The sequence below is a fragment of the Eurytemora carolleeae genome, unplaced genomic scaffold (genome assembly GCF_000591075.1).
Source record: "Eurytemora carolleeae unplaced genomic scaffold, Eaff_2.0 scaffold364, whole genome shotgun sequence".
Taxonomy (NCBI): domain Eukaryota; kingdom Metazoa; phylum Arthropoda; class Copepoda; order Calanoida; family Temoridae; genus Eurytemora; species Eurytemora carolleeae.
The window spans coordinates 122618-144703 of NW_019396261.1; the positions used below are offsets into that span (position 1 = coordinate 122618).

Genomic DNA, 22086 nt, shown 5'->3' on the forward strand with positions numbered 1-22086 from the left:
GTTTGAAAAGGTTTAATTTTTACATGTGACTAGGGATGCTAACGTTTTCATTTTTTTTCGTTTTTTGTTTCGTTTTCCGATCGTTTTTTTAAAAAGTTTTTAAAACGATTGTTTTTAAAATGATCGGAAAACGAAACAAAAAACGATAGGAAAACGAAAAAAAAACGATCGTTTAATGATCGTTTTCAAAAACGATTAACAACCCTACATGTGACACTGGATAATCTGATTGTGTGAAAATAGGTTTTTTAAATGCTTAAATGAGTAGAAAAAGAAAAAAGATTAATAGCTAAATGATGTCATGAGAACATTTAAAATTCGGATGAAAACATTGAAGAAATAACATAAAAATTTTTATTGTTATAAAATACAAATAAGTAAGAATTTTTGAATCCTACTTGCTTAAGCTGTCCTTACAGAATTAAATTTGTACGTGTACACTTCTGCAAAAATTATAATTAATACTTGTATTCAATCTTTAGTAAGTTTAAGTATTTTTACTCACTATTTCATTTTTCAAAATCACATGAAATGATGTCCTCTGAAATGACATGTCTGACAATTTATGTAAAAAATTAATTGGTTTCATTTTGACCAGACTCTTTAAAATTCGATACGAAATTCTTTTATCGCAAAAATAAATTATATACTAAATAAAAAATTCGAAGTTTAAATTTTATACTTTTCCTTTCCATGGGATCTGTTGGATTTCCCAAATCTTAGGAAAAAACATTTCATATAAATTTTTCCTTTTTTATTATCATCAGAAGTCCCTTAATTAATGAATAGAGATGCTAAAGAATTCACTGATTAAAACAAAAGTTAAGAAAGCGAAAAAAATCTATTTTTAAAATTCTCAGCTTACAGTACAATATTTCGTATATTTCATACAATTACATTTTTAAATAAACAATATTTTTGATTTAGAATAAGTTCAGGTTTGTACTAAATTTAGATGGTTAAAAGAATCAAGCTTATTTCTAGAAACCAGAGCACAATTTAATCAATGAATGACATTTTACTCTATTCATAATAATTTTTTTCTATAATTAACGTTCTCAGAGCTTTGATAAAACCCGATTCTTTTTTTCATACAGTAAATTTTGAATTCTCTTGTAATATCATAATCAAAAGAAAGGAACTGGGAAATTAAAAGCAATTTATCTGCAGATATTTGCATGAATATTAAAGATAAGTTTACACTTTTATTTTAGTGTTGTGACTTCCAGTGTTTGGGTGAATCTCCACAGTGGACCCTTATCTTGAAGTTCCCTGTAACAAAAATAATTGAATAGAATTTGTGCATCGTCATACTTCTAAAGCTTTAAAAAGTAGCGGAATTCAACTCCCTAGAAACAGATATATTTATAAACGTCGAAATAGATCAACTTAATTGGTTCAAATTTTGGTTAATTCGATTTTTGAAAACTCACCAAAAAAAACTTTTTTTAAACTGCTTTGGACCCGCGGGTTTGCAGAACAACCAGTTTAAACTAAGATACTCACTCTCAAGTTCAACACAGAGAAAAAGTCGCCGTAATAAAACATTCAAAGAATTCAAAAACTATTTGGGTCTGACTTGTAAAACATAATTAATGCAAATTCTTTCAGAAGAAGATCTATCAAACCAACATTCAAGATTCAAGAAGCCCATTTAGAATGTTTTTTGTGTAAAGAAAATTAAGATTAAAGTGCGCTAATTTTCTCCATTTGATCTCAGTAATCTTTAGGAAAATTATTTATTCTACAGTGTCACATAATTCTCACAGTAAAGGAGGGAGAACAGTAATATTTAAGTAATTTTTGGAGATCCATAGATTTTAATGGACCCCAAGCTTTTCATCGGTGACCCCTGATTTTCATTGAAGACCCCAAGCTTTTCATTGGAGACATCAGATTTTCGTTGGAGACTCCAAGCTTTTCATTGGAGACATCAGATTTTCGTTGGAGACTCCAAGCTTTTCATTGGAGACATCAGATTTTCGTTGGAGACCCCAAGCTTTTAACTAGAGACCCTAGATTTGTATTGGAGACCTCAGATTTTTATTGAAGACCCCAAGCTTACTATCAGAGACCCCAATCTTTTTATTGAAGACCCCACCGTTTCATTGGAGACCCCACGTGTTTCATTGAAGTTCCCCAGATTTCCCTTGGAGAACCTTAGCATTTAGTTGGAAACCCCCAAATTAATATCGGAGCGCATGGGGTATCCAATGCAAATATCCTCCACTGATGAGCTTGGTATTTCCAATGAAAAGCTCAGAGTATCCAATGAAATTCTAAGGGTCTCCGATGAAAAGCTTTTGTGGTCAGCAATGAAAATCTGGGGGTCTTTGATAATAAACTTGTGGTCTCCACTAAAAATCCAGGAACTCATGAATAGCTTGGAGTCTCTAATGAAAAGCTTAGGGTTTCTGATGATAAGCTTTGGGTCCAACGAAAATCTGGGGTCTCCAACGAAAATCTGGGGTCTCCGATGAAAAGTTTGGGGTCTCCAATGAAAATCTGGGGGACTTCGATTAAAGAGGGGCCCCAATGGTACTCCAATGATGATGATTTCTTCCCCGGACTCGTTAAATCGTCCAATAAACCACGAGTAAGGTAAATTTGGCTCCGGTGCTCCAAAATATGTTGTTAGATGACAAATATTTCTAAAAGTGTAAAGCAGCTTCAAGAAAACGGAAAAAAAACTATTACTATTTAGATGCTTTAAGTTATCATTACTTGACTTTCTGAAGAGCTGTTTCTAGCAGGTTTGCAGCTCTTTCTGGGCCTTTATACTTGAATGAAAACATTTTGTCCTAAGCAATAAATATCATAATTTTTATTGAATTATCTAACTACTTATATATATTTCATTGTGTTATTTTCATTTTACTTTACTTTTATTTTATTCGTCTATTGTAAACAAAAACATGTAATGGAATGTTCTTAACCCTAAAGTGGCCGGTTGCGGGGGGGGGGTGTCTGAATTTAAAGTTTTTTTCAGGTAAATGAATAAGAGGGGTTAATTATACCGCGTATACGACCAAAATTAAACCAATTTAGGGTTAGAGGTGTTGAATTATTTTTTCTTTCTCTCACCTTGTTTTTTTTCTTGATTTTGATTTTTCCTTCACCTCCATAAACCTCCTTAACCTTTATAAAAAGCATAAAATGACATGGTATCATATAAGTATGTAGATATAAAATTCAAATTTAAACTGTGACACTATTTAATGAATAGCAAGAAATATATAAAGTGCACAGACTATACATTATTTCGTCTTGGTGCACTCTACGTGGTGTAATTTTATCTCACTATTCATTGTATAAATCTGGTTCCTGTGTGATAATCTACAAATAATTTTTGTACATTTTAGAGGTCTATGAAAACATCTAAAAATTTTTACATTTTTCATCCATGAACAAAATCTTTTACACTTATGCGAAGACTCTTATGCTAATAATTCTGATTTCTAACAGAGGCCATGGTTTTAAAGCAGTCTCCAGTCTAAATCCCTGAGTCTTTAATTTCAAAGTTAGATCCGACTTACAATGAGTGTTGTCTAAGTGATTTACTAGTTATTTTACTAGACTCCCAACATATCTCAAGTTTAAAGCTCTATTTTACTAGACTCCCAACATATCCCAAGTTTTAAGCTCTATTTTACTAGACTCCCAACATATCTCAAGTTTTAAGCTCTATTTTACTAGACTCCCAACATATCCCAAGTTTTAAGCTCTATTTTACTAGACTCCCAACATATCCCAAGTTTTAAGCTCTATTTTTGTCTAAATGACCGCATAATTTAAATAGCAGCCTTTTTTGACAATCTAAAATTTAAAATTAAATCTACCTTGTTTAACAACAAGTTCAACCCAGCCTAAACACATTTAAATATTAAACTTAGAATATGCAAATTTGTTAATTATAATATAATATTCACAATTCTTATTTTTAACCTCTATATCTGTACTGTTGACCTCTATAGTGTAAACATTAGTACTCTGAAATGAAAAAATTATTAATTGAAGTAAAATTCATATTGTGGAAGGTTTCTAGAAGATGAAAAATTTCGATATTAAGATGCTTTTATTGTAAAAGGCCAATTATTTGGTTATTTTTTAAAACTTTAATTTTTTTAAATTAAAAAAAATTTCACAAATTTTGAACATTGTTTATTTTAAGCGTTTACTTTCCTAAATTGCCAAATTTTAACCCTAAGAGAAGATATATGCAAACAATTGAAAAACGAATAAAAACTTATCTTGGTTTCCTTTTAATGAAAGTTAACTTAAACAGAATACAATTTGGAGTGTTGGAAGCTGCAGAGATTTTGATGGTGCTTTTAAAAATCCAAACCCATATTAATCTAAAGAAAATTAACCCTATTCAGGCTGACGTCTAGTTTACCCAAAATGGTTTGGGTGGGGTCCCACAAACCCCCCCCCTTTTATTTCCTTATTGTGATACAAATCCATAACATTTGATACACTTTTGGAAAGCTCTTGGGCTCTACTTTGATAATCTGCAAAAAATTGTAAAATTGAAAAATTTTCAGAAACTAAACTTGTATTTAAGGAAAACTTAAAATGTGCAAATTTTCTTTTTATGGCATCTGAGCATTTTTTTCGCAGAAATTGTGCGATCTGCTTTCTTTTGTTGAAGGCTTTCCAAAGAACTATAAAAGTCGAAATCCAATGACATCAGGTAGGTCTAAATATAGATTTAGTCGGGTAAAGGTAAAATAAGGCATTCAGGCAGTATGCCTGGTGACTCTGGCAGTAAGTATTAAAGCTCCGCTTAAAGCCTGAAGTGAAGGGCATGTGTTAGATAAAAAGTAAAAAAATTAACAGCCTCAGACCAATACTTCCAAAAAACGTCAAGAGGGGTCCCCGGGACCCCCCCCCCCAGCCGTAATAAGGTTGACTAATAGCAGCAAGCCATAAAATATCATTCGCTTTTTATCTTCAAAGATGATTTCTACCCTAGACTCCCATTAATTTCTTCCAAAATAATTTTTCCTAAAAGACAACTTTAGCACACGGACCGGAGAAATGGTATATTTAGTGGAGAGTGAGGTCATCCTTCAATTAGGGTTGGGCAATAGCCAGATTCGTTTTACAGAAACTTTTGATGTTTTTCGACTTTTAATAGGTTTTACGACAATATGAGAAGGTTCAGACATTTGAAAATCTTATTTTGTTGAAGTTTGCTTTATCAAACATGCAAATTTGTTATCCCAGAAGAAAATATAAGGAAAAAAAGATAGTTTTTAGTTAGTTATTTGCCTTATATTTTCACCTACGATCAAATTTGCATATTTGATAAAAGCAAACTTCTACAAAATACAATTTTAAATCGTTGGACTCCTCTCAGATTGACGTAAAACCTTTTAAAAGTCTAAAAATATTTAAAGTTTCTGTAAAACAAATCTAGCTATTGCCCATCATTACTCTCAAGACGACAACCTTAATTAACCTTAATTAAACCTTAATTAAAAGTCTTAGCATATGCTAAACCATAAAATAAGTCTCGCATTTTATCTATTCATTTTAACCACGACATTTTTTTATGTGACGTGACATTTTTCCAAAATTAAAGCTTCCGTTCTTTTTTCATGGCAATTTGGAAAATTGTTTTATCTCAATTGAGGAAGATGGACAAAGGTGATTTAAAGTAAAAACATACCTTTGTACAAGCTGTTTCAGTTCTAAGAGAACTCTCAAAACTGACGTATACATTCATTTGATTAAGTTAAGAAAACAATTATAAATTAAGAATACAAGATGTAAAATTTCCTAAATGTTGCCTTTATGGAATGTTTAATTGGCAAAATCCTGATCGAATTTTTATGAGAACGTTTATATATATTTGATTCACAGTTAGTACAGAAAGTGTAATTTCAGCGACTAATTTAGATCAAATAAAGAAATGTAAAACAACGATATAAAAAATTTACGTTTAAAACAAAAAATTTCACACACTTAGAGTCATGCGTGACAATTTCAATTTGCTTAATAATCTCCAGATTTGGCTCTGTCTACAAATCTTAATTAGGTACCATTGAATACTTAACAAAAAAATTGGCCCTGCAGTAAGTAAACAGTCCCTAAAAAAAACACTCGAACTCAAGAAAGCATTGAATCTCTAAATGACAAATGAATTTTCCTGCGATGAGCTGATGCAGCAACTGCAGAAGGAGAAGAGGATGATCTTGACACAGATGTGGGTGATAATCCAGGTGAGAAGAAAATGGATCTAATTGTAGTAATTATGTTTTGAAATTACTTGTCTTATAAAAGTTTAAGATGTTCTATAAAAAATACCTAGGACGGTCCTGAGTGATATTGGTTTGTTGAGTAAATATTTCACTGCTAGGTCTGGTTTTATCTAAGAAAGGTAAAAGATTTAAAAGAAAAAAACATTCTTTCAAAATTATAACATTTTTATAAGGGGGAAAAAAATAATTATCAAATTCAATCAAAAGCATTTTAGTTGAAAAGTATTTACTATTTACTTTAAAGAAGCAGGAGAGAAAATTAAATAATACCCTTGGATAAATTAGCTTTTCCTCTAGTCAGAGCATGAGAGCCGACTTCCTAAAGAAAATTTAAAAGATTAAGATTAAAAAGTACGTTACATTTATTTTGATACCACACACATACACAAGAGAAATACTTATAGTCTAATTGCTTTCAGAAATAACACAAAACATTAGAAATTTAAGTACAGCTTATAATTCTTTTTTGATAAATTGATTTAAACCTTAGAAATATCCACTCTTGATGCTGGGGAGGATGATCTACTACTCAAACCTAATTTTCAAATATTTCTATCATATTTTACAACTGTTTATCGAAAATATAAAAAGGAATTGCACACTTGCAACAAATTCTAATTTTCTTACCCCTTTATTTTTGTTACCTGATGTTAAAGAACTTAAATTTTTCATACATAATTTGTCAGATCAAATAGTATAATTTTAAAATATCAAAAATTTATACCATTGGGTCGCAAAAATAAAAGATTAGAATTTTTTGTCAGATCAAATAGTATAATTTTAAAATATCTAAGTTTTATAGCATTGGGTCGCAAAAATAAAGGATTAGAAATTTAGATCTTCTTTATGGCAAGAGCTCAGAACTTTTTATTTTCATGGAATATTATGTTTTTTGCCTGAAGGGATTGAGTCTTTTCCACAAACTCTAATCTCCATATCTCTTTGCAGCCCAGTGGTGTATGCCATTAAATATTTCAAACTATGAACTCTTACAGATTAAATAGTCTAAGCTTGAAATATCAAAGGTTTACATTATCAGGTTGCAAAGATATACGAATTAGAAAATTTGAGTTCGCGGCAAATAATGAATACTTTTTTGTTACTTAGGCTTGTTAGTTCTAGGTCTGAATTTATGTTGCTCCTGATGATTAATTAAGTGATAGTTAAATTATTGAATTTTAATAAACCATGTGCATATTTTTCTCCCAATGATAACACAATAGGACATTAAATAATAAATACATACATGTACAAGGATATTACATGAATAAGAATTTTTGGTTTTGTTGGTAGGGGGGGGGGAGGGCCAGTGACTTTTACAAATCGTATGAAATAAATCAAATAATAATTTGCTAAAATCTATGATTATTCTTAAACACATTAGAACACTTTTTATTGCACAGATTCGAAAAATTTTGAGCAACAAATCGGGTAACAACTCTCTTGAGATTGAATAAAATAAACTTTTTGTTTTCATATGTGAGCATACACAACTAAGACTAACCTTGTGAAGAGTCTAGTCTGGATGATGATGATGATCTGAAAAGTTCTGCTGGAGATCGTGAAAACCATGACCAAGATTTACCTCCATCGGTTATAGATCCCTAACATTCAGAAAGTAAAAAGATATTTTAGGAATATTATCAAAGACAAGAAAATGGCCTCCAACTCCGAGCCCTACGATACTGATATCGAAGACCACGAGAATCGAGATCCATTAATTTCCAAGTTGTCGAGAAAAATACTAAACCTCTCTTTACACCCTGACATGTCCGTTTCACAATGGTATCCACTATTCATAAAAGCTTTAATGAATCAAAAAATATATTGTTGAGCTACCAATCCTTTTTCTGCGGCTCATCAAAAGGTGCTCCCGGATTTATGCTATAGACACGATGTAGAAAAAACCTTCAGCATTATTAATCAGATAAAGGTTTAAGGGGAATTGTTGTGTATCGGAAATGACCCTCTCTGTCATCACAACGTCATTAATTTTTAAGTAAACAAGAACCCCAATTAATCTGTATTTATCTATTCATCTGCTACTTTGTTTAATACCTTATATTTTCCATTGTATTTCGAGAACATCAATTTACTAAGTTATACCAGTTTTCAAAATTAAAAGTGTTAATAAAAATCTAAAACTTAATTCAGTAATTTAAGCATAAGTCTGTTAAGAAAAGTTTTTATAAAAGGTTTACAAATGGTATTCCTAAGTAGACTTGATCGCTCCTCAGCACCTTGCGTCACCCCCTCAGGTCCCAACTTCATTCCTAGTAACATTTTTCATATCCTTATTTTTACGAGAAATAATCTGTTTAAGACAAAAGAAAAAGAATGTCTATAACCCGTGACCACATAAGATATTTCGAATTTCACAAATGAAATAAGCGTCAAGTAACAAAGAAATTCAAACATGTCAATTTGTGAATTGAGCCTGTAAAATTCATGTTTTTTGTATCGATTTTTCAAAAAACTAATTAGTTCGAGATCCATTTTTTAATTCCAACATTTATGAATTCAACTTTTAATTTCGTATATTTTATCCCCATTTTGATACATGTAACAGTTGGGGGTTTTGAAACATGTTCTTGCCCTTGAAACCGAGCATTAGGGGGAAATGGTCGGTTTCTGCCCTATAGAAACCGATCAATAGGGCTAATGCTTGGTTTCTGCCTTACAGAAACCTAGCATTACCCCTAATGTTTGGTTTCTGTCTTAATGAAACCGAGCATTAAGGCTTATGCTTGGTTTCTGCCTTACAGAAACCTAGCATTAAGGGTAATGGTCGGTTTCTGCCTTATAGAAACCGACCATTAGGACCATTTCGTTAGTGACCCCAACTTTTCATTGGTGACCCTCCAGATTATCATTGGAGACCCACAACTTTTCATTGAGTCCCCAGATTTTTGTTGCAGACCCCCAGATTTTCATAGGAGAACCAAATAAATTTGTTGGACAACACAGATTCTCTTTGAGACCGGTAGATTTTTTTTTAAGACCCCCAGATTTTAATTGGAGACCCCATATTTTTGTTGGAGACTTCCAGATTTTCATTAGAGATCCCAGATTTTTGATGGAGACCCACAGATTATTATGGGAGACCCTCAGAGTTTCATTGGAGACCTCAGAATTTTTATTGGAGACCCCAAGATTTTCGTCAAAGACCCCCAGATTTTCATTGGAGACCCCCAGAATTTTATGGGAGACCCTTTATGCTCGGCTTCTTTAGGACAGAAACCGCCCAATACCCCATAATGCTCGGCTTCTTTAGGACAGAAACCGTCCATTACTCCCTAATGCTCAAGAAAGTGTTAGAGTTCCCAAACTGTTGATATCCAAATCTTATCATAAGCTAAGCGAGAGAAATGTATTTTTAAACATTCAGCATCCTGAGCATACATGACTTTAAACAATTTTGTCCCTCTTGACTCTTTGTGAGGTTTGACTACCTAACTAATACCTGCTAATTTCCGCTTTACGAGAAGATGTATATCGGACAGATCTTTGCTTAAAGCATGCTGAGACAGTTCATTGGCCAAGGTCTAGTTAACAAAGCAAAGTCAGTTACATGTAAAATTTAGAATTTACACAAAAAGTAAATTAAGTAAAATTTGAAAAAATATGTTGTAATTAAAGCTGCATAAAATGTTTGCTAATATTTTCTGTTATATTTTTTATCTTACAGGGTGTCCCACGAAACATGACAGTTGGTGAATAGTTTAGAATGCCTTTTTCCATTATTTGTCAAGTTGTTTGATACCAAATATCAATACAAATATTATATGAGAGTCATGTTATATTGAAATTGATTTCAAAGTAAAATATAATTAAGCAAAAGATTTGTCTAACTAAAAATAACTATGTATTGAATGTCATGTTTTGTGGGACACCCTGTATCTAATCTTTGATCGATTAAAGAGTTCTAATTGCAATTAAATTTCCTTGCACATAACACAGCCTAAAATGTACAACAGAATATTTATTAATGGACAAGTATTTTCAAAAAATATTTCTTCCTGAATTCTTTAAGAATTTTGACTAAAATAAAATTATTATTTCTTCTTTTTTGTGAAAGTATTTGTACCCATTTTAGGCTTGAGTAAAAAAAAGACATAATCAAAATTTCATAATGGAGATAGAAAGAAATCCTAAAATTAACATTTTCCAAAAAAGGATCAAATTTTGAAAATGGTAGTCAGCCTTGTATGCAGAATCCATGATTGTATTATTTTTTTTCCACACCCAAAGTCAAATCTAATCCACAATTATCATTATCACCACTTTTAAAGGACTCAATAAAAAATGAAGATCGTTAAGTGTTGTGGAGTGTCTTTTAAATCATTTTCCCAAAAAGGATCAAATTTTAAATTAAATAGTACTAAGCCTCGTATTTATTTTTTTCCCCTACCCAAAGTGACTTTGGGCCAAAGTAACAAAATAACGCGACCAAATATGCATTTGTAAAATGCAGCAGAAAAAGCCTTGTATTGTTTGGAAATTGGTATGATTAAATTATGGAGTTCACAAAGTTTTATTTCAAGAATTTAAATGAAATTTGCCCTCCATAGAGGCTGTACACGAGAGAAAATTTCTGAAACGTTAATTCAACAATTGCAATCCTTGTTATATTATAATAACAAAGATTGAGATAACCTGAAGATAGGGTGAACCTCCTGATGCGGTAAGAGACACATATCCAGGAACAGTTGCAAATCCAACAAACACATCCTAGTTTACCATTGCAGAAGAAAACTCATACAACTGATTACTGATGGTTATTTTAAAAAAAAGTTTTTCATAAACAATAACATCGTTAGAGTATTGGGGAATTAACCCTATCCCTGCTGGGGTACTTGAAAACCAGGATATGCTGGGGGGGGGTCAATTTGACCCCCCCCCTCTAAATCCCATGTTTGATGTTCAAATATGACAAATGTTACATCATTGGAAAGCTCTTGTGCTCTACTTTAAGAATCTGCAAAAAAATTTGCAAATTTGCAAAAATTGAATTTTTTATCGCAAAATCCAGTTATATAGTAAAAATGTTTGCAAAAAAAATTTGTCCAAAAAATGAAAAATTATACAGTTTTGAAAAGCCCTTGACCATACCATTTCAAATATGCAAAAATTTAGATTTAGTTTGTTACAGGAAAAAGCAGTCATTCAGGCAGTGTGCCTGAGGACTCAGGCAGTTAGTATTAAAGCCCGGTTTTCGGCCTAAAGGGAGGGTTTTGGGTATGTAGGAAAAGTCAGAAAATTTCAACAGCCTCAGACCAATACTTTTTGAGTTATGTAAAAAAAACTACAGTCAACAGTCGTATCTAGGAGATTGTGATCAAAAAAGAATTGGAAACCTTTTTCAATATTTCTAAAGATGGATTGAAATATCGAATAAATATATCATTAGGTTAACAAGGTTAAATTTACAAGAATAATCTAGTGCATGATTCTAATCACTAACCTGCTTACTGGGTAGGGTAATTCCAGCTGGTGCAGGTTTAGGCGCACTCGACTGAAGAAACAAGAAACATTTTTACTTTTTTACACAACCTTATAATCCTTACAACCATGCAACCTGATATCGCATATCTTCATAATTTCTAACTATTAACAATGCTTTATTCAAATAGTTTAAGTTTGAAATATCTGAAGTTACAACGAACTTGTATAAATATCATCATGTGAAAACGGCATAAAACTTTATATCAAGTTTAGTTTCTTATTAAACAATGGCCATTTCTTGATAAAGAAATTGAGTCTTTGCCACAAACTCTGATTTTCTAATCCCATTATGTTTGCAATCCAATGTGGTAAACCTTAGATATTTACAAACTATGAATTCTGTTTGATTAAATAATATGAGATTACAATTTCAAAGGTTTAAACCATTTTGGTTTGTGGCAAACACTCAGTTCCTTTAAATCGTATAATTCTGGTAACTCATATCACTTGAGTAAAAAACACCTGTTTCATCAAAATGTATTTAACCTGTTGTGTTTGTAATTAAATTAATTGAAGGAGATACTAATAATTTTGAACTAGCTTTAAAATTTTTAAGTAAAAGCAAAACTGACTAAAATTTTCAACATCTTGGTAATACTTTAAAAAAAACCGTTGTCTATCTTGTGAAATCCTCAATTAATATCCTTTAATAATTTAATACAATCTAAAAGTGATGTCTATAAGGACCCAAGGCCTCTATCATAGTATTATATTCAGAACACATTTTTTAGATTTTAAATTGAAAAAATTAAGTGGGCTTGGCACAAATTGAAAAGGAGAAGAGGGAGTGCCGAAATAAAAAAAAACAAGTTAAACAAAAATTTCTTGATATTTAACTTTTTTTTAACAAATACATATTATAGCAAAAACATGATTTACAAATTAATAACCTTAGACATGAGAACCATTCCTTGGTTCTGCTCCTTCCCTCTGCAAGCTTCTATGAAAAACAGCTTTGGTTTACCGACCAAGTTCTAGAAAATCAAAACTAAGTTAAAGGGAGTGACCGGCTATGTAAGGTAATTGAACTGAGTATGCAGTGTTGTCGAAAACTTCTTTCGGATTCATTTGAAACATATTAAACTTTTTATAGATCTGTTAATCCTGAGTTTGAGCGCAAATTCGACGTTCAAAACTCCTGATTTGGGGGTGGATACGCTTTCAGAATTAGTTTTTTTTTAATTATTAAATAACGACAACGAAAAATAAAGTAAAAATTATACAGTAATCTAATTAGATGGCTAGGAACATATTTCACAAAAGAAATTTGTCAATAAATCAATGCTAAAATAATTCTGAAAGCGTATCCACCCCCAAATCAGGAGTTTTGAACGTCGAATTTGCGCTCAAACTCAGGATTTACAGACTTTTAAAAAGTGTTATATATCTCAAATGAATCCTAAAGAAGTTTTCCACAACACTGCGTCCTCATTCAACTACCTTACACAGCCGGTCACTCCCTTTAAATATGAAAGAAGAAAGATTTATTTGATATTTAAGAAGTCGGCTTTTAGTATATATTTGGGTCAATCCATTTGAAATTAGTCGCCCCCTTAGGCACCATCTTCGATTTTTTTCAAACTGTAAATAATAGAAGACCCATAATCAAATAATTTTTAAACCCTGTTGACCTCTGTATGTGTTGCACTGAGGTTATACAGTTTTGACCTTTGCAAAACAACATAATTTGACTTGATTATCTTTGTAATTAATCTATTATTAAGATTGCACTTATGAAACTTATTTATGAACAAACAAATAAAGCCTTATTCATTATCTTTTTAATAGCGTTAAAATTAGGTCGATATCTCAAATAGAAAAAAAGTTATGGTAATTTGAAATGACTTTTTTTGCAGAGGTCAAAATTTTACGAACTCAGTGCTCGCACACGGAGGTCAACAGAGTATAATAATTACTAATTATGTAATGTCTCACAAAGGTATTTTAATATTTAAAGTTTGAAAAATATCGAAGATGGTGCCAACTGACTATTTGGAAAAAGTGACTGATTTCAAATGTACTGACCCAACTGTGGTCTGTACACTAGGGTGTACATAGCACATAGCATAGCACAGCATAGCATAGCATAGCACAGCACAGCATAGCATAGCATAGCAAATCATAGCATAGCATAGCATAGCATAGCATAGCATAGCATAGCAAAGCATAGCATAGCGTAGCATAGCATATCATAGCATAGCATAGCATAGCATAGCAAGGGGGGTCTTAATGTTAATGGTTGACAAAATCTCGTTTAATGGCTGTGTTAGCTACACATTAATATTTCTAGCGCACTTCAGAATATCGATAAAATATGTTTAGATTGACAATTTTCCAATTATTACCTTATCTAACAAAAAGTTGTCCGCAGTTCCATGACTAAAAAATCAGATATTACTTTTTAGACTTAGCAAAATAACTCAAATTTTCTGATCCGTAAATCTTTGCAACCCAGGACCGAATTCAATAATCTATGTCAATGAACTAATCAGCAGTAGATGCCGATTAAAATTTTGAACAACCGATTATAAATTATAGATTCAGGAAGGATTTAAATTGGCAATTAAAAATTAATCAGGCCCCTTCAATTCATTGAATTTGGTCCCAGATTTTTGATATTTATTACGGATCAAATAGTCTAATTTTTTGAATATAAAATTACGAAGATAGAGGGATTGTTTTTAATCTTCTTGACAGAAACAAATCTCAAAAGCTGAAGTGGGTCAACCCAAAGATCAAAATGTATTAAAAAACGTTGATTTGGATCATAATCAACACAAATTTTAATTATTGCTAATGTTCCAATTGTCACAATTGATTATACAAATTTATGTTGACGAAATGTGAATAGATCAAATGTAGATTTAAAAAAAAAAATAAAAATGACCACTTCTAAATATCATAACATAGGAATCAAAATATTCAATCTAATTTTTTGGGCTTTATTGCGTAAAAATTTGATTATTATTTACCTAATAAGAAGTAAAAGAAAACAGTTTGAGTCCCTATGCATTGATTCAGTTGTTATTTTTCGCTTTACAGTGTTCATCCCTTGGCTGGTTAAATCCTTGAGCAAAATAAATGATTAAATCTCTATTTTACATCTACTTAATTCTATACAGGAGTAAACATATTTTCAAATACATTCCAAATTACAGATATCGCAAGAATCTTTATGACGAAGAATGAATTCAGCTAACAGGATTTGAAGAAAAAGCTAAACAATCTTTTAAAATATTTTTTGTTTTATTTTAGAGAGAAAGAGGAAAACAACATTCAGCCTGTAAAATAAGTAAATATTTTTTGTTGCTTTCATGACAAATGTAATTATTGAGACTGAAAATGAATAGGTAGCATTGCAGGAAAATACTGGAGAATTTAAGGAAAATAATTGAAAATACTTGTTGGTTTTGAGATAGACAATGAAACATCTGTGCTAAAACATTTTTTACAACTTCTAGCGAATGTAGAATTGTAGAACTTTTGGAATGAACATTAAATGATTTTGGAATAAAAAGAAATTTCTTGTGTCCAAAAAAGACATGGAATAGGACAAAAAAATCTTGATTTCGGAATAATTTTGACTCTGGATTCTTTTTACTTCTGATCTGTCAGTTAAAATATTCAAAATATTTGTTACACATTTGGTTCGTGATCACTAGCTTTCACAATAATATATTGTTACCTTATAAATTTCGACATTAAACCCTATATCTGCCAGTACGTTAGCCTGAAAAATATTTAACCTTCAGGGTGATTCTTTTTAAATGTTATTTTTGATTTGCTTTTATATTAATTAGATATAACCTGAGATGTTTGCAATGAATATTTACTTAGTTAAAAAAGTTTGGAGTAGTTTAAGAAAAATCTCCATGCATTTAAAATTTTCTGAGTTGGTTGTTTGCGACCCAAAAAAGACTCCACAACAAGTTTTAGGGGATTATTGATTTCATCTTCAAACATATCTCTATTTTGAAACACTCCACAGCATTTCAAATCCTGATTTCGAGACATAAACTCAAATATCATTTCAATGTAAATTTTCAGATATTCACGCAATTTCGTAAAAAATAAGATTTTTAATAAGGTAAAATCTAAATAAAAACATGCGGTTTTTAATGATTTACAGGGATACCCACAACGGATGAGACTTCAGAGACGATTGTACGGAATTTGTTTAGTCCGTTTTCTTGCATTCAGGGTTTCTTGTAGGCCAAAACTGGGGTATTTCTATGTTTAATCATTTAGATAACCATCAAAATACTCAATTAAATACAGAAACCAAAAAACAAGCTTTAATTTGTCATATTTTTAGAGCTTTAGGTCGTCTTTACAGTCTTATTCTTTATGGGTAACCCTGTATATCGTAAGTTTTGAACGTGAAATTTGCTATGAATGGCGGATTATGCTCAAAGCGGGAACGTAAGATTTGAACCCAAACGCAAAATTAATAATAAAAACTGACAATTGGACGACCAATTAAACATTTAATGCGTAACGAGAAAAGCAAAATGTTTTCGTACACGTTCTTTTACTTTTTGTTTAGAAACCAGAAAACTCAATAATCATATTGGCAGACAGTAAATGTTTGCATCAGAAATTGCAAAATTTGCATTGCATTTCCAATTAAAAACTAACTGATTTTAGCTTTTTTGTATTACTCACCATAACTTCTACATCATGTTTAGTCGGAGATTGCTCTGTATCAAGATTATTAATGATAACAGCAGTTCCTACTCTAGCCCTCTAAAATACAATATTCTTTTTTTGTCTTAAAAGGAAGAAAACAATTAAAAATTTTAAATTTTTAATTCAAACGGTTTTATTCTTACGTGACTAATAATTATTATTTCCGACCCAAAGCCCAGAAGTGTATTTTTAGAATTTTCAGGTTTCTTTTAGAATATGCGTACCAATGTAAACAATATATCTGAAAAACGTCAAACAGCTTCTTCTTTAATTAGGATAATTTTTCCTCATTAAACCAGATTACAGACAAGTTGAAGTTTTTAATTAAAAACATTTTCGAGATTTTTCTAATTTAAAAGAAAAATCTAGTTACAGTTTGATTTTGAAAATTTAGTCACAAAAATTGGATTCGTTGCTGGCCACAAATTCAAGCAGCCGGAAATGCGGATTTTTTTAGATTCTGTTTTAAAACTTTAAATGTCTTGTTACCTGCATCTGATAGTATAAATCCTGAAATTCAACCTTTTCTAAGATTAATGTCAACACTTTCAAAAATAAACTTAATGTCAACAAAAATTTAAACTTAGTCTAGTGACCCACTTTGTGGACTAAGAAATACAGGGAGACAACTTAAATTCTTGTTTGCCGTACTATAAGAAAAGCATTTTTAAAAACTTTTTTAGTCAAGATTTCTAAGATTCGACTTTTCAGTTCATTGCAAAGTAAAAACAAACAAGTTGAGAATTTGAATCGTTGAAAAAGTTTAAATACCATTTTTTCTTCCGGAACTGACGCATGTCTTAACTGTAACTTGTAATATTCAAATCATAATAATTTTATTTCAAATAAATACCTTGTTAACTTCATTAATTTTATAAAAATTAAATAATAAATTATTATTTATTATTTATAAATTGACAATGCACATTTAAAATAGAATATTGGTAAAGGAATTGAGACGTTGCCACAAAAATGAGTTTTATAACCCTATCTTTGCAACAATATGGAGTAAACCTTTGATTTTTTAACCGTAGATAATTTGATCTTACAGAACTTATAGTTTGAAATATCTAATTTCTACGCCATTGGGTTGCAATGATATAAAGGGATTAGAAAATCAGAGTTTGTGGCAAAGGCTCTTTTTTCATTTAAATTAAGTACTCTTTTATAAAGATTGATCCCTCAGTCATGATTGCTTTTCGTTGTTTATCAAAAGTCTCGAATTCAGCCTAAAAACACATTTAACTTAATTTTAAAAACAAATATAACTGGCCATTAAAACAAGAAGAGATCAACTAACTTATTTACTTTTTGTAATATAGTTGTCTTGAGATGGAATTTAACGAATTTGATTCGCGGTTTAAATCTGCCAAAACCCGGTTTAAATTAAGCGCCGGCTTAAATCTTGAAACATTTGATACAATTTTAAGTGGAACAAACCATATTTAAGCCGCGGCTTAAATTTAAACCGCCGCTTAAATTCTATAAATTCGGCCATTGATTACTTATAAAACCCATCGTAAATGTTCAATATATTGACAAAAAGCTCATTATTCTAATGTTAGAGTAGTACTTTTAAACCCACATAAGAAACAATTGACAACATGTTTACCTGAATTCCTCCGCGAGATCTTTGAGAATCTAAATAAAATATTATTTAATTTTTAATGGTGCTCCCCCTTTTTTATCGGAGGCTTATTATATTTTTTTCGTGGATCTATGTCGGAGACCCCCTAAATTTTCAATGGAGACCCTCTTATTCAACAGAAAACCATTGGGAAGAAAGCTTACGGTCTCTAATGAAAATCCAGAGGTCTAAGACCTAAAAATTAAAGAAAAATATAGAAGTCTTTGATGGAATAGGGGGGTCTTCGATGAGATAGCATAGAGATCCCAAATAAAATTGAGTCTTTAACAAAAATATGGGGTCTCTAATTAAGTTTGGGGTTTTCAATCCAAATCTGAGAGTCCGAGATGAGATGGCATTTGATAAGAAGGGGTCTCCGCCATTACTTTTTCTTTAGACTCGCTAGCCAATGCAAGTCAGTTTTTGGAATATATGCTACTATAAAGTGACAAAAAATAATTTGGAATTTTTTTCTCAGAACAAGGGGTAAAATATTATTTCTCAAACCTTTTTTTTCTAAAATGTCTACTTGGAGATGTAGAATGCTATTATTTCATTATTGACTGAGATAACATTTTATGCGTTCTTTTTTTCCCATAGGGTCCCTTAATGACGCTGCATTGATTGTTTTTGTCGATCTTTTTCAATCCTTTTCCAGCTTCAGGCATGTGTGTGAAACGTTTACAAAAATATAGCCTATGTGTTATATTTATTTTTTCAATTGATGAATGCTTCATTTATTTACCTATTGATAGTTCTGAAAATTGTTTACTCAAACTCAATCTTGGTACATCATTTTCCTGTATAATAATTTTTATTCAAATATATTTTTTTTTATTTCAAGTCAGTACATAAAAACACATCTAAAATAAAAAATCACAGCAACGTCACTTTTCTCAATAAAAAGTGTATATAATCCAAAATGAAGCATGGATTTTACACATGCAGTATACACACACATAATATATCCTTAAAATAAAAAAGTCTGACCTTTTTGTTTCTAGATATTTGTTTGACTGAAGATTTAGATTCCCCTCGATCTTCATCCCGTAAACTAAACATAGTAAGCTTTAAAGAGACTGGAGACGTTATTTCAAACGACCCTTTATTTAAATAGTGGCATGTCCGATGCAAAACGGTACTCTGTCCTGTCTGAGATATCGTAGTTTTTCTACATATAAATAAAACGTACTGAATTCTAGCAATGAACTTAATTGTCTTTGCAACATAAATCTGCAAGTCATTTTGCTAGAAAAACCACAAAAAAACAGATTTAACTAGAAAATTAAGGATATATATTCTTGATTAATAAAAGTTTACCATTGTGTACCAAAATGTCATTCTATTAATGGAGGGTCACTTAAAGTTATGTCTACAGTCCCTTTAAGCCTAGTTCTCATTTCTGATTTGTTTAATATTCTACTTTAATTCGGTATTTTTAAAACTTTACAATCTGTAAAAGTAACAATTTTCACTTACTGAGACATATAATATGCAATAAGTGTAAACTACAGGGTGAGATATATGCTATACAATTATCAGTGTGAAAGTTCATGAGGCTAATTGTGTTTAACTCTGTGTACAGTACACCCCATTGTACATGACGCTAAGGGAACAAATTGTTTTCATATGTAAGATAAATTAGATTTATAAAAAAAAATTATTAAATCCACCAGCGAAACCAAGAAATTCCGCGAAATTATTTAGTTTTATGATATGATGAATATGATAGTTGTTTTGATGTTCTCCGTTTAACAGAATTTGGACATGATTTTAATAAAATTAGAGAAAGTCCTAAAAGAACTAGAAATATGTAGGAATATTTTTCTTCTTTCCTAGGTTTGTTGAACTTTTCTAAAACATTTGAAACCTTCCTCCCAAGGTAAAAACCCTGTTCCCAAGGTTTAGATCCTTCCTCACAAGGTTTGAATCCATCCTCTCCATTACAACGTAGACCAAAGGAAAATGCTACGATTTTGCGACCTCGTAACTCCTTTAGCTTTGATTTTACACTTAGTAGTGTGAGAGTAAAATTTATCCGGTGTCATTATAAATATCAGAAATTCAAAACTTTTTTGTTCTTCTCCATAGCTCTTTATCATGAGTTATTATTGAAAACATGTAAGATTCGTGATGCTTTTAATTAAAATCTTCTTCTTGACGAACTATATTGAGAGAAAAAAAATATATTTTTAATAAGGAATAAATGGATTAGAAAATCAGAGTTTGTTGCAAAGACTCAATTCCCTTTTAATCAGTTCCNTCCACTCCCCTGTTTTGGAAAGGAGCGCCGCGGAATATAAAACATTTTTTTAATTCATTCTGTAAACCAAATTTAAAAGAAACAGAAGACCTCCCCTCTCCCTAGTTGCACTTCAAATTTTTCCAGGGTAGGATGTCCCAATTTCTCTATTATTTGGTTGCTTTGGTCAATTTAGTTTTATGATTTTTTTAGTACCGTACACGATTTGTTAAATTCCAGGAAGCATTTTCTACTTACAAAGAAAGCAACATATTTTCTTCTTGCGTTCCAGATTCACTGATTACTCTGTCCTAACTGAAGTGCAAGTGAGTACTGAGTACTGAGTAAGTAAGATGACAGTGAAAGCTAGGTTTTCAACATTTTTGACCCCCTCTTAGATCTCTTTTCTTCATGGGGGATGTTTTACCACTGCTGAGCAATAAAATAGTTATTAAAAGGTTAGGGGTTTGCGTCCTAAGGGAGAATATCCTTTCCATTAGTATTATCGGTATTTATTCAAAAATAGCAACATTGCTTGTAAAAAGTTTAATATTCTTTGCAATGTCAAGGTTAATTCTAAAAAAAACTACTTTTGCTAATATACTACCAATCATATGTATTTGCAGTCAGCATTTAAGGTTATATAAATTTCAGGCCGAAATCTTTTATTTGATATTAATTGGCATTTTTATCTTATCCTTTGAAATTAAAAAAAAACAAAATAAAAATAAAAAATATTGTTTAATTTTTGTGTGACTTCAATTTCAAATATTATGAACAAACATTAAACTTTTAAGTTTTCACAAAGTTTTGAATAACCTTTCATCCCTGTAATTACCTTTCTACGACACTTCTTACTCAAAATACAAAGCTTATTGTTTATTTAATTTCATACTCATTCCTAGTCCCACCCCACACCGGGCGCCTTTATCTTATTTTTAAACGTGCAATTAACCGTGCAGTAACTATAATTATAGACTGCCACAGCTCACTAAATTTCGCATTTTTTCGCATTTCGTTCGGGATTTCAGGTTCCTACAGGGAGGAAGGGGGGTGCCCCCCCCCCATCTGTTGAAAATCAAAAACTATTATAACTCACACTGCTGTGAATTGACCATCAGATTTCAAGCCAAGACATCTTTTTCTTCAGAAGATGTTAATATGCAGTCTATTACTGAGTTAAAATCTCAATTTTCAGAAAGTGTCATCTGGGGAATTTTCCACAAATCCATTTTAAAGATATCTCAGAAATCTAGTGCATTTACAGGTCTAAAATCAAACATAAATTTTGTTTAACAACCTAAATATGCATCTTCTGGTTTTTTTACAATATTTTTTTAATGTTATGGCAGGGTTCCCACTTTTTGTAACTATTCATGAACAGTCAAAAGCCATATTGTAGTGAAAAATCAAAGTCCAAATTCATCTGCTTGACTGACTATATACGGCCTGAAAAAGTCGTTTTGATGTGATTTTTAAGGATTCCACTTCAAAAACCCTTTTATAGGCAGTGCTTAAACAGTCATAAAGTTCACTTATGGCTTTGAATTTTTGCTAAAACGTGTCCAAGAGTGTTAAGGACAACTCACATAATTGGGAGACAATGCCATTAACAGTTCAAAAAAACCGCAAAAAAACCAGAATCAGCTTAATCAAGTCTTGAAACTAAAGATACATTTGTTTTTAGACCTGCACTTGATTTCTACAATCTATCTATAAATTTGGCTTGTCTGTCTGTTTGTCTGTCTGTTTGTATC

General features: G+C 31.1%; 1 protein-coding gene across 1 annotated transcript; it reads right to left on the minus strand.

The window, feature by feature from the left end:
• Positions 1 to 336: 336 nt before the first annotated feature.
• Positions 337 to 20728, minus strand: LOC111699590 (uncharacterized). Its single transcript, XM_023470293.1, has 27 exons — positions 20588 to 20728; positions 19078 to 19141; positions 18833 to 18887; positions 18073 to 18101; positions 17642 to 17689; positions 16950 to 16970; positions 16437 to 16517; positions 15457 to 15501; positions 14744 to 14838; positions 14117 to 14150; positions 12662 to 12745; positions 11731 to 11781; positions 10923 to 10997; positions 9730 to 9811; positions 8479 to 8539; positions 8325 to 8361; positions 7771 to 7870; positions 6752 to 6801; positions 6537 to 6585; positions 6313 to 6376; positions 6155 to 6244; positions 5675 to 5714; positions 3946 to 3990; positions 3840 to 3866; positions 3085 to 3138; positions 2725 to 2801; positions 337 to 1272 (listed from the first exon to the last, which is right to left on the minus strand). Exons 1-27 carry the CDS (start codon positions 20599 to 20601, stop codon positions 1206 to 1208), a joined length of 1539 nt encoding a protein of 512 aa, XP_023326061.1. The 5' UTR covers positions 20602 to 20728; the 3' UTR covers positions 337 to 1205.
• Between the last annotated feature and the right edge of the window lie 1358 nt (positions 20729 to 22086).